This window comes from Gymnodraco acuticeps, unplaced genomic scaffold (genome assembly GCF_902827175.1).
Source record: "Gymnodraco acuticeps unplaced genomic scaffold, fGymAcu1.1, whole genome shotgun sequence".
NCBI classification, from domain to species: domain Eukaryota; kingdom Metazoa; phylum Chordata; class Actinopteri; order Perciformes; family Bathydraconidae; genus Gymnodraco; species Gymnodraco acuticeps.
The window spans coordinates 994010-1008207 of NW_022992085.1; the positions used below are offsets into that span (position 1 = coordinate 994010).

General features: G+C 40.6%; 1 protein-coding gene across 1 annotated transcript in view; it reads left to right on the top strand.

Moving 5' to 3' along the window:
- The first annotated feature begins 986 nt into the window (after nt 1–986).
- Nucleotides 987–14198, top strand: part of jph2 (junctophilin 2) — a 34248-nt gene continuing 21036 nt past the window's right edge. The window contains exons 1-2 of the mRNA XM_034202552.1: nt 987–1750; nt 5103–5919. Coding sequence (XP_034058443.1) covers nt 1372–1750; nt 5103–5919 — 1196 coding nt within the window. The 5' untranslated portion in view covers nt 987–1371. The remainder of the gene's footprint in view (nt 1751–5102; nt 5920–14198) is intronic.

Sequence of the window (14198 nt, forward strand, 5' to 3'; positions counted from 1 at the left end):
GCATATTAATACCTGCTAAAAGCACCTTTAGGCCGTTTATAAGGGATTCTTAGAAGAACCAATACAGTTTTTTTACATTTATATATTTTTTAAAGTAACGTTTTTTACGTGTGCAAGTTTGACTGACTATACAAAAAATAGCAATAAATGTAAAAACAAGTTGTAATTTCTTCCCATTTATGTATTCCTAATTAAATGAAAAGATATGATGCAGTTACATGTATTCCCCAGCAGGGGGAGTAAAAAGATTGAAATAGCCTACAAAACATTTCTGATACATCCCATAATGCAAACATTAAGTCATACTGTTGGTACATTTAATAAGGTTGCAATGGAAAATGGAAATAAACCATTATTAATTGACATATTGGCAGTAAGTTGTATATTTTGCAATTAGGCTCATGCAATTACCCAGCAAAAATAATAATAATAATAATAATAATAATAATAATAATAATAAATCTGACTGATTATGAAAATATATTGATGTATTCAGATTCTATAATTAAACAATATATAAATCACACTATAGGTCAATAATGACATAGGACTGAACCATGAGTAAATCTATATATTTTCATAATCATATATATATATAAGTAACCCTTGAATACAGGGTTAAAATAAGGTTTTAATAACAGACGAACAGGTTGTAATTTCATAATATAGAAATATTATTATAAGATCTATGAGACCAGGCAGGGAAATCAATGTGAAATTACAGAGATCTATACTTTCACTCAGCCCTTTCGTCAAGCTTAATAGCCTATTAGAGAATAATTACTGCATTAACTGTAGGGAAAATGTAAAGAGAGCTGAGTCCTGAATGGCATGTATACTTCAGCCCCGAGGTGGCAAGACTCTGGCATGGCTCCTTGCAGGCAGCAGAGTAAGGATTGGGTTGTATTTTTGGAAGGGTGTGTGTGTGTGGATTGGTCGCCTTGTTAGGTCTGCTGAAATATTTCCCAACAGCAGCGACTGTCAGGAGATAGCTGGGTGGCAGGGACAGGGGAAAGGGGCTTTTCTCTGTGGCCCCCTGGAAAAAGCCATGTAAGATCAGTGGCTTGTCAAGACAGAAGAAAATAATTCGATTTATCATCCAAATTTGCAACACAGAAGATTGACCTAAGAAGACACTGGAGTAAAAGAGGACACATTGAAGTTTGTATGAAGAAGTGCGTCCCGGAGCTTAATGGACACGTAAAACTACCCAAACCAACTCCAAGAGAAGAAACTCCCTTAAGTTCAGCACCAAAGATATCTGCAGACGGTTTTGATGTCAGGTGAAGGTGAAGTCAGACTGACGGTATCTTTAGCCACGAAACAGACTACACACTTTACTTTCTGATCGCTGCGCACTTCGGGTGAGGCATGAGTGGAGGTCGCTTTGAGTTTGACGACGGTGGGGCTTATTGTGGAGGCTGGGAGGGGGGGAAAGCCCACGGCCATGGCATCTGCACCGGACCCAAAGGCCAGGGCGAGTTCTCCGGATCCTGGAACTACGGTTTCGAGGTGGTGGGGGTCTACACCTGGCCCAGTGGAAACACCTATGAGGGGTACTGGTCGCAGGGCAAGCGTCACGGCCTGGGAGTAGAAACCAAAGGACACTGGATTTACAAAGGGGAATGGACTCATGGCTTCAAAGGGAGATATGGCATCCGGATCAGTGTGGGCAGTGGAGCAAAGTATGAAGGGACTTGGAATAATGGGCTACAGGATGGATATGGAACAGAGACATATGCTGATGGAGGTGAGATTCAAAACGTTGTTATAGTGCGACAGAAGTCGTTACTCCCTCTGAAATGTAGAGGAGTGGATTACACCAGTGAAGAACATACTTAAAAGTGATGACAGGGCTTCTAAAATGTAAAAATACTTAATGACAAGTGAAAGTTCTGCATGCAAAATGTAAATTAACAAACTAAGTAATTATTTGCATAATTAAGGTGGAGTGGAACACATTTTTACAAACTGTTACAATTAAATGAATTACATTATCTTTTTATTTAATCATTGAAATTAGTACTTTATATACCATACTGATTGGCAGCTAGTTAAATAAATGGGCTTTTATTTTATGGCAATATTTTTACATTCTCAATTTAAAAAGTACGAGATCAGATTCAGATTCAGATTCAACTTTATTGTCATTACATAGTACATGTACTAGTGACGAAATGTAAGTTTAGGCATCTGACCAGAAGTGCAAAATAGAAGTGCAGGAGTCTACATAATAAGAATAATAATACATGGAATTTTTATAAATAGAATAATTATAAATAGGCTATAAACAGATGAATATATACAGTGTAAACGGCATTGACAGTAAAATATATAAACAGGTGGGTGGTGGGTATGGGCTTGAGTCTATCAGCGGGCAGAGTTCAGCAGGGTAACAGCCCTGGGGAAGAAGCTGACCCTGAACCTGCTGGTCTTGGACCGGAGGCTCCTGAGGCGCCTCCCCGAGGGTAGGAGGACGAACAGATAGTTTGCAGGATGAGAAGTGTCTTTGAAGATGTTGTGCGCCCTCAGCAAACACCGTATCCCCTGGATGTCCTCGATGGCAGGGAGTGGGACACTGATTATGCGTTGGGCGATTTTCGTCACCCTCTGCAATGCCTTCCTGTTGAGCATTGTGCAGTTCCCATACCAGGCTGATATCAAATACATTTAGGGGAATAAAAAATACAATGTCTGCCTCTGAAGTGTTGTAGAAGAATGAAGTAGTAGTAGCAAATATAAATTCAAATAACATTTATAAGTACTTAATACTAAAGTAAATGTATGTAGTTACTCTCCACTACTTACATAGACGTTGCATACATTTGCAGCTGCAGACCTGTGCAATGGTAGGAAGCATTGAGATCATTTACTTTAGTATAACTGACTCCTAAATACTCCCAATTACTATACCTAAACCAATATAGCAATATATGTCCTTGTTGATCAGAAGTTATGTCAAACCTGCAAAGAACACCTGTCCGATAAATGTAGTGAAGTCAAATGAATAAAGTAACGGAGTAAATATACAGAAGTAAAAAAGGAATCAAAAGTGTTTGTGTAAGTACAGTGCTCATGTAAACATATATGTTCCCCTACTGAGTTACACTAAGTGTGGTTAATGTAAAAGTACTGTAACTAAATCCTGATAACTAAGTCATGCAACATTAAGACCCCTCAAGCTAAGTGTGGCCAATTGGTCGAATGCACCAAGTTCATTGCAGGCGATGTGCAGACATATTACAAACAGAACAGTCTGTGATCCTCATGTTCGTTTGTGATGTCTGTGCGTAACCAGAAGAAAATATCTCCCTGCTGCTGTCAGTCAAGAAGAGCTCGCAGGAAATCAAACCCTGCAGGATTCTTTCCATTTCGTTAAACTACACCGTCAACACCAGTGGTGGAAAACATTTACTGAAGTAAAAGTAGGAATCCTGACATGTAGAAACAATCTGTCACTAGAAGAGGCTCTATGTTCAAAACTCTACTTGAACTATCTTTATCTTAATGATGTGGAAGTACTGATTATGCAGAAACATGGCACCTTTTTTGAGTTATTTGCGTCTTGTTATAGATAACTAACTAACAATTAGGCAACTGATTAGCAGAACGTTCATGTTGTTTAAGATACGATTGACTACGTACGTACAGTAGGCTAGGTATGTGTTTTATGGACTCGTGTCAAGTCCATAAAAAATAATATAATATTTTACGCTCTAATCAGTTCTTGTTGTGCATATTATACCAGAATCTGGAAAAATTACTTTTAACTATACAATGAGATGAATGTAGTGAATTTAAACGTACAACAATTAACTCTAAAATATAGGGAAGTACTGTAGCTGGTGCAACGGCCCATAACTCTTATATACTGCTTATCCTCTGGAGTACAATATTTAGATTTCAATCTGCAGGGACAGGGCTCTGCAGTCCAGCGCTGTAAAGTACCTTAAAAATGGTACTTGAGTAAATGTATTTCTTCGATTTCAAACACTGAATTAACTGTTTTTAATAGGCAGACTAGATAACATCCAATCATAGATAACCTTAGGTGTCATTACAAACAATCCTGAACATCGAAAGTCGCCTTGAGTTTTTAATCCTTCGATATTCTCTCAAAGCTTCTGGTGCAATGATATCCCCCAGCACATTCATTTATTGTAGAGGAAACTAAATAGGTGAGAATATCACATTGATCGCAGTGATCTCTGCTTGTAAGGTATCAGTGGTTCCCCTCTTTGCCAGCTGACTCATCAGCTTTGAAGTCCAGCCTGCTGGAAGTCGAGGGGGGATGTGATAGCGCCACATGTCAGGATGTAATAATAGCCCCTCCTGGCCCCTCAGCTGAGGCCTAGCTGTCACTATAATCCACACTCATGTCAATTATAGCATGAGAGCAGACCTCAAGATGACTTTTCAGTAAGAGCATTAATGAACTTTTCACACTAGAGATATCCATGACATGCGGGCAGAAATAAAGGAAGGGCAGTTTTATATGGAGTGAACTATTTTAGCTCCAAGCCATGTTTAAAAGTCTACAGCCAAGCTAGCAGCTTAACGACGCTGTAGGCTAAATGTTAACATTAGCATGCTAACATACTCACAATTACAATGCTAACATGCTCATAACAACAATGCTAACAGGCATAATAATTACCCTGTTACCCATCTTAGTTTAGCATGTTAGCATGCTAACATTTGCTAATTTGCACCTAACAAAGTACAGTTGAGGCTAATGGAAATGTCCTGAACTAATAGAAAATGTGTCCTGATGATTGCACTAGATGAAAAGCCAAAGTTTGTTATACTATCTAGAAAACCATAGAAATGTTACGCCAATCCGTCCAGTAGATTTCAACTTTGACTTGCTGGTGGCGGTAGAAAACGAGTCAGAGGATCACCAAAATTATCACGATTCATCCCCTGGGTTTAGTGAATGTTTCTACCAAATTTCATGGCAATTCATCTCATAGTTGTTGAGATATTTCAGTATGGACCGAAGAGGTGTGAAAAGCAACTCAGAGACAGACATTGCTGTAAAAAGTATCCTGGTCTGTGTTGCAGGTAGAAAAGTATAACTTCCTGTTTTCTGATGTTTCCAGGTACTTTCCAGGGTCAGTTCACAGGTGGGATGCGGCATGGCTATGGCGTACGGCAGAGTGTCCCTTATGGCATGGCAGCAGTTGTCCGCTCCCCTCTTCGTACCTCCCTGACCTCCCTTCGCAGCGAACACAGCAATGGCACCGTCCTACAGCAAGACATCCCCGTCATCACCACCACCAACGCCTCAGGAGAGGAGACACACGTCACCACCCCCACCCAGCTGGGACCGTCCCGTGGAGGCTTCGCCCTCACGCTCCAGGTGGACCCAGAGGCGGTGAAACCCAAGAAGAAGGGCCTGTTTCGAAGAGGCTCGCTGCTGGGTAAGCTGAAGAAGTCCGAGTCAAGTACCTCGCTGTCCAGCCAGAAGAGCAAGATCAGCTTCCTGAGGACCGAATCGGCTCTGAGCTCCAACGCCAGCGACACCCACTCCACCATCAGCATCGGGGACGACAGCCTCGCCGGGGCGGAGGATTTCCCCCCGGTGGAGGCCGACATCGACGCCACCACCACTGAGGTCTACATGGGCGAGTGGAAGAACGACAAGCGCTCGGGATATGGAATAAGCGAAAGGTCCAGCGGGCTGAAGTACGAGGGCGAGTGGATGAACAACCAGAGACACGGTTACGGCTGCACCACCTTCGCCGAGGGAGGGAAGGAGGAAGGCAAGTACATGAACAACCTGCTGGTGAAGGCCGTGAAGAAGAGGATGATCCAGCTGAAGGGAACCAAGATCAAGCAGAAGGTGGAGCGGGCGGTGGAGGGCGCTCAGAGGGCCGCTGCCATCGGCAAGCAGAAGGCAGAAATCGCTGCTTCCCGGTAAGAACAGATTCAGGTTTTGTTGTCATATAGCTTTGGTGTATTTTGGCAATGAAAAACTTGAGTCCAAGGCTCCTTCAACAATGCAACATAAATATATATAAGACATAAAACAATACAAATAGTTAGAAAATAAACCGAATAGAAATAAAATAGTGCAAGAGAGTGTTGAAAGTGACCCATGTGCAAGTAAATGTGTAAGAAACAATGACAATTCAACCTAACCCTAGTTTGTACGACTCATGCATTAGTCACAATGCTTCTGAGCACATGGTCGAAATATTTTCCTGAACTTTTATAGTTTGCTTCCACCCTGATTCATAGAAACAGCTACTGTGTCATATCAGGCCAGTTACAATATACTGCTAGTTTAGGAGAATGCTCTGCAGATTATAGAGAAAGGAGGGACAATGTAACGTTTTATATGAGGCATTTATTGCTCATTACTCAATTGAAAAGGCCGACAGTGTAGTGCCACTGGCTGTGAGCACAGCTGCAGCTGTTCTGTTGTGCAGGGTGAAGCTGTGGTAAATGCTCAGACTACTGCTGCATCACAGCACCATCCTAAAGCTAAAGTCAGCATCACAGCTACACTCTGTCTAAATTAACCTTATACAGTTGAGGCCAAAATGATTAGCCCCCCTTCTGAAATCAGACAAAACCCTTGATTTCTACATGGAAATCACCATTAACAACAAGTGTTTATAGTGTATTTGTTTCCAAAATAATAAAGACAACATGTCCACCAAGTTTGATTAGGATATTTTATTGATGCACTGAGTTGAAACGGCAAAAATGACACGTCCAAAATGATTAGCCCCCTGGCCATTAATAGTCAATAGTGTACCTTTTCTGAGCCACAACTGACAACAACCTCTTATGGCGCGTTTCCACTGCAGGCCTCACTCGGCCTTGCTCGGTTGGTTAGGCCTTATTAGGCCCGGCTCACTTTAATGCTGCGCTTCCATTACAGTTTAGGAACTGGGGTAGTTACTATAGTAACGCAGTGTAGCCGGAGCCGTGACGTCATCTTCAGAAAAACAACATCAGCCGTTAGCTCTTAGCACTCAGAGCTCACAGCTACATCTGTTCAGAAACTAGACAGAAGTTAAACAAGTACAAACCACAGACTGCCTGTGTCATGGCGAATACAGTCGCTGGTTTATTTATGTCTGTATAGGCCGTTGTTGTGAGTGTGGACGGTCGGAGCATATATAATGTTAGCTTAGCCAAGCTCCATTTAGAAAACACGCATTTTAAAAGGTGTTTCTCTGCCGTCTGTCTGCAGACTTGTCAAAGCATTAATTCATGCCAGCGATTCTCTCTCTAGTTTAGCATACTCAGCCCGACTCAGCCTGGTTGTTCCTGGCCCTAGAACCACGATGTTATGGGGCCAGAAAAACTGTGAATTAGGACCCGCTAGCCGGTACTAGGCCAAGTGGAAACGCAACCAAAAACGGGCCCCGCACGGCTCGACACACTTAAAGCGAGCTACCCGCTGCAGTGGAAACGCGCCATAAGAGTAGTTCTTTACTAGGTTGGCAAAGGCCTCTTGAGGGATGTTGGCCCATTCTTCCATTGCAAATTGTTCCAGCTGGTCCAAATTGCGTGGTTTCCGAGCATGGACATTCACTTTGAGCACCCTCCACAGATTCTCAATAGGATTCCGATCTGGGCTATGTGCGGGCCAAACCAGCACCTTGGTTTTGGTGTCCTTTAGGAACTGTTGAACCAATTTTGATGTGTGCTTTTGGGTCATTGTCTTGTTGGAAGACCCAGCGAAGACTAAGAGCAGATTTTTTCATGTTATCCCTCAAAATGTCAAGATAATTTTATTTTTTCATGATGCCTTGCACCCGAACAAGGCTCCCTGTGCCTGAGGCTGCAAAACAGCCCCACAGTATGATGCTCCCACCACCATGTTTAACTGTGGGAACTGCGTTCTTAGGGTTGAAGGCCTCTCCCTTTCTTCGCCAAACATAAGCAACATCCATGTGCCCAAACAGTTCCAGTTTAGTCTCATCAGACCAAAGCACAGACTTCCAAAACTCATCTTTACCTTCCAAATGTTCACGGGCAAACCTCAGTCTGGCTCTGATGTGCCACTCTTTGAGTAAAGGGGTTCTTCTGGGACGATGGCCCTGAAGCCCACCACGATGAAGAGCTCTCACAACTGTGTTCCTTGAAACATCAACTCCAGAAGAGGCCAGGTCAGCAACAATCATCTTGGCAGATGTCCGGGGATTCTTGCTGACATCTCTGACTATTTTCCTCTCTAGAGTTCTTGATATCTTGCACTTTAGACCACGCCCAGGTTTGTTTCTTACATGATGTGTCTCCTTGTACTTCGCAATGATGCAACGCACAGCAGTTCTAGACACTGTGAAGCACTTGGAAATAGCAGTATAGCCTTCCCCCTTATCATGAGCCTCCACTATCTTTTTTCTGAGCTCAAGACTGATTTCCTTTGTCTTTGGCATGGTGAGTAGGAGTAGTAGTATAGTCCCTCTCAATAAGGTATTCAAGTGCCTGTTTCTTGGAGTCCTTTTATGCCGATTGAATGCCCAGGTGTGGCTTGAAAGCTGATTGGTTGATTAGGTGTGGTTTGAAAGTTGGTTGATTGATTAGGTTTGGTTTGAAAGCAAACATTCACATGGGGGCTAATATTTTTGACCAACCCATTTTTCACTTTCGCAAGACTAAAAACTTATTTTATGTTCCCAAATGTACCAAAAGCTACTAAATAGCACTGGTGAATGTTTGATTATATCAAGTTTTATCAATGCTGCAAACATTGGGAAGAATTTTAGGAAAATCTTCCATAACTCCTGGGGGGCTAATAATTTTGGCCTCAACTGTATGTATATCATAATGCAGCTCAGAATGTCTCTGTGGTTCAGAGGCACTCTAAATGTAATGCACAACTCAAAATACTATGCGAGAAGTATCCCAGAAAAACACTTTGTGGACCTTCGAGGGGCTAAGCATCAGTTTTTTCTAAAATAATTAATTAAAAAAATTTCCCTTGTGATATTTCCAAAACCTAAAAGGTTATTTAACAACATGTATAGCAGTTCTGAAGGTCTTTCCTGAATAATTAAACACTCTGCTCCCCATCTGGAAAATATATTCTTTCTGCTGAATGCCGAAATAAGATTATTAATTTGTAACTGAAGTATTTGTATTTTCATGCAAAACATGTTTGGTTTTTTATTGTAAAAAAGGAGATATGTCTGCCAGGATACAATATAATTGAAACCAGAAAAGTTCAGTTTCTTTCATGTAACAGATGTAATATTTTCTTTATTCGAATCATTTCAACAGTGTTTAAAGATTCTGGAAATATCTTCAGAACATCAGTTCAATCAGGAGAGACGGTTTTGATGTAATATTTGTTGCCAGGAATACACAAATGAATGTAATGGAGTTTTGGCGATTAGGCCCCGTTGTGCAGGAGTATCATTCGGGAGGGGAGAACCGATCCGATGAAACCCCCCCCCCTGGGGTCTAGAGACACTGGTGGTGGTGAATGGATGATTGGGGTCGGTCTGAAGAGGAGTGGCTTAGCTTGACCCTGGGTTCAGAGGGACAGGAGGTGAAAAGGGGGGGAGGAGGGTTGCGACGAGTAACCTGAAATGACGGCTGTCAGAGGGGGGAGAGCAGATTTTAAAGGTTTAGCGGAGCGCTATGATAGGCTTGTGGGAATAGAGCGAAGTGATTGGTTAAGCTGGGGAGTGACGCCCCCGATCACTTATTGAGGGGAGAGAGAGTATATCATAGACATAGTAAATTAATGAGAAAAGAAGGTCTTCCTGGTTGAACTTGCGCTGAGCTTCATTAGTAATGTTGGAAGCTTTATAGAAACTGTTGCTTAATGCTGAAAGACACAAACTGGGCCTAGCTTCACTCAAATGACACTGAAGGTACATGAGGGTGACAGATCATGTAGAGACAAGAGGCAATACAAAAGACACTTCACTGACTCTGGCTGCTAGTCGAAACAACTCCCATAACAGAAATCACCACCATTATGATTATTTTACACCGTATTACAGATAAGAAATAATGAGCGCAGTGGCTGCTCTTTACAGTCAGTGTTTTCCCACAGGATTTCATATCACGCGCTGAATAACCAAATGTTCAAGCCCATCGTGATTTAGATAAAAGCTAGATAACCTTTGACTGTTTTCACTGCAGAGAATGTTTTGCAATATTTGCACAATTTGAACACACATTCCTCCCTATGTGACTCCGTTTCTGTTGTGAAATCTGTCTGTACTGGCAGAATATACTACGGGCACTTTATCAACCAGAACTGGACTAACCTTTAAAGCAGACCTGTCCCATGTTACAGCTGTAAATATTAAAATAATGTATTTAATGTCTTCTTTGTGGGTGTAGAACTGGTGGTATTAAAAGTAATAGAATATTTGGTGAGCTCAGCTTACACAGGATTCACCTGCAATACATGTACAGCTTGTATTTCAATACAACCTTTCTAAGACATTAAGACCTTAATGCAACACAATAAATAATTTTACTTTTAGTAAATCAAAGAACAGAACATTTCTGGGCTCAAACAAAATACAGTCAATATTCAGAAAAAGTGTAAATAAGAAAGTAAATAAAACAAAGATTGTAGAAACATTTACTCTAATAAATGTTCACCAAAATCAGGCTCTATTGGATCTTCAAGAGGATCAAAAAGTTAAAATGTTTCAGGACTAATGCCTTGGTGTTGAGAATTAAAGTAAATACTCCCTTGCATTTCACTTCAACAATTTGCCTTATCACTTTCCAATTGGCCAAAGGAAATTGCGACCAGTAAAATATTGCACCTATGGAAATAAAATTAGCAATACAGTATTAGCATGCAGGGGCGCCGCCAGGGATTTTGGGCCCCACGAAAAGATATCACATTGGTTACTTAAACATTTTTTTCTTAATGTTTTAAAATTGTTTGGGCCCCTGGCATTCACGGGCCCTTAGAATCGTCCTAACTTTTCACCCCCTTACGGCGTTAGCATGTATGGTAATTTCACTGAGAACGGGACAGTTAGGTGATTTCATGTTAAAGTAAAGGTGTATGCTCACAGACAGACAAACAGACAGACAGACAGACAGACAGACAGACAGACAGACAGACAGACAGACAGACAGACAGACAGACAGACAGACAGACAGACAGCATCAGAGTGTTGGGGGGCAGGTTCAGCACCCAAAGCAGCATGGCAACAAACAACCTGGCAGGGGATGAGTGGGAAAAGGCCGGTTATATACTGCAGACTAACGAGGGATATGGGGAACAGGTGAGCAGCTGGGAGGGGTGTTACCAAGGACAGAGGAGAGCAAGAGGAAATAGGGACAGAGAGGCAGAATGTGACGAAAACACAATACTTTACTGTCAGATCAAGTCTGAAACGTTTCTTGCATCACAGCAGCTACAAATGCAACGTCAGGATCAATATTTAACACAAGATGCAAGGAACAGACATGTAACATTGTTTGTTTTAAGCAAAACATAGAAAAGTAGAACATGTTTATCCATAGTGGACCATCAAACAGGGATGTTAACATTGGTTTAAAACTGCAAGGAATTGTGAGACGGTAAAGGATGGTCCAGTGTATCCTATGCTAAAGGAGATAAGAAAGGAAGCATCGAAGCACCTTTCCTGTCATCCAGAGAATTCGACCAGCTCTTTTCAAGCCTGTTAAACTTGCAGGTCATTTCACTAAGAAAACAAGAGCTAATAGTGTCTCGCCAAGAGTTTGATGGTAAAACCAAACTCATAACTGTCCAATCATTAGGTCTCAGTTTTATGTGTCAAATGTATTGCGCTCTTTTTGGACAAACAAATTACCTTTGCAATTAAATCACAAATTGTACGTACATAGGTTAAAAAGGGCAACAATAACATGAGATTACATTAATAACATAGAAAGACAATGTGAATCTACAGCCAGACACTTAGCTTAGCATCACAGAACAGAAACAGGGGCAAACTGCTAGCCTGCGTCTCCAGAGGTAATAATACAAGCCTGTACTTCTTAAGCTAACAACACATCTAAAATTCATTATAATCAGTGCATTCTGAAGTCAATTCATAAGAAATCAATAATTCATGTGGTGTATTGTTCATATGTGCACACATCCACCGTCAGCTAGCTATGCCCGTACAAGGCGTGTTGTTTTTCTCCACCGTCGTCTTCAGCACCTGAAATACACTCAGTGTTTACAGCGCTGATGGACTGCAGAGCCCTGTCCCTGCAGATTGAAATCTAAATATTGTACTCCAGAGGATAAGCAGTATATAAGAGTTATTGCATCAGTGCTTCCAGCTCACCTACAGCACATCCACAGGCGCCTGCACAGCTCAGTGTTTATGCAAGCTTCCAGAAACACCTCGGTGGCCTTAACTAACCAAACAACACCTCACACTACCAAACTACTGGAAAACCATGGTGTACTCGCATATATTGTGAATGTGTTAGCCAAAATAAACTAAGCAAAATAGAAAATAGGCTACTAACAAATACAAATAAGTGAAGAAGCGACCACTGCAAAAGAGAAACACAGTTAAGGAGCTGTATTCATTTTGTGCAGAAAGAATATTATTATTAACACTTTAAGTACGTTTTTCCAATAATACTTTAGTACTTTAACATAGCATTTGTAATGTGACATTTTAACTTGCAATAGAGTATTTTGGTAACACTTTATATTAAGGTACACAAATTAACCATCAACTAGTTGTTAATTAACTTGCATATTAGCAGTATATTGGCTCTTTATTAGTCATTATAAAACACTTAATGCCTTATTCTACATGACCATATTCTACAAGTAATAAGCCATTAGTTGAGAGTGTTTCCTCATTAACCCTCTAATTAGTGCTTATTTGTTGCAAGTAAGGAACTTATTGTACATGAGTTTTGGTCTTAATATGCGCTGCCCAATATGGGCCTAATAAGGCAGTAGTACCACAAGAATAGTAATTCTCCCATAATAACACTTAACAAATATGATCTATTCTTATGGAACAAGACATGAAACTACAAGTGTTAATTAAGTCTAAATAACTCAACATTAGGTATTTATATCTAAGAACATGTTCCCTATTCTAAAGTGAAGTCTTGTTCATAACCAATCAGCTATTAGTTTGACTCTAATTGACCAGAACAGGTTCCCTATTCTAAAGTTGCCTCCTCTTCACACTTTGTAAATACATTATAGCACACAACTACTGAAATTAACCTCAACAGTATATGAACAAAGTAGGCACACGTTGAAATATCTGTTTTATTAATGAACCACTAAAGAGAGGTTCAGACACATACATGTACCAAAACATGTCAAGTTTCTCCAAGGCTGAGAACATATATGCAGCCTGTACTTTTTAATAAAAACTGATTTTAACAGAGTTTATGTATTTGTGATCATACTGTGTGACCTGCTTGTATGTTCTTACACAATAGGTGTACTGTTCTCTCTCTGTGTTGTCTCAGTGTGAACATAGATTAAACAGCCAGCCAAACTCTTTTGAGAGCCAGGGAATGAGCAGCCATGCTCCTTTATTGACTTATTTGCAGTCCAGTGACATTCAAACGGAGTGAAACTATAAAAAAAGAAGTTACAAGGCACTTAATGATCTCATACATGCAAGTGTAACATACACAGATGAACACATTAGGACCGCTTAGTGTAAACAAGGTAAACATAGCTAATGCTAGCTGTACAATAAGCATGTATACAGGCTAGTATGGCTAACGCTAGCATGTATGCTAACGCTAGCGCGAATGCTAACGCATTTTCTCATTGAGTTTAAACATCTCCACATGTCATCACATAAACATAATACATGTTACTAATCCTTACAGTGTAAGTGTAAGGCTCACACTTACACTTACAGTCATTGCTTTCTGACGGACTTGACCCTTTTACTCTAGGTTGCATAGGGAAAATTAGTGGCAGTGGATGTCTACTGCCATTATATTCCGTTCACGTTCTCCTACTTCCTGTACCCGGGTCTAACCTTCAGTACACATTTTACAAAAATATAAATGTGCAAATATGAAACATACAGGTCAATATCACCTTGCTATTGGTAGCTGAACTGTCAATACCCCAAAACATATTATAAGATATAAATACCTCATTTTGAGTTATTTAGACACAATTAACACTTATAGTTTCATGTCTTGTTCCATAAGAATAGATCATATTTGTTAAGTGTTATTATGGGAGAATTACTATTCTTGTGCTACTACTGCCTTATTAG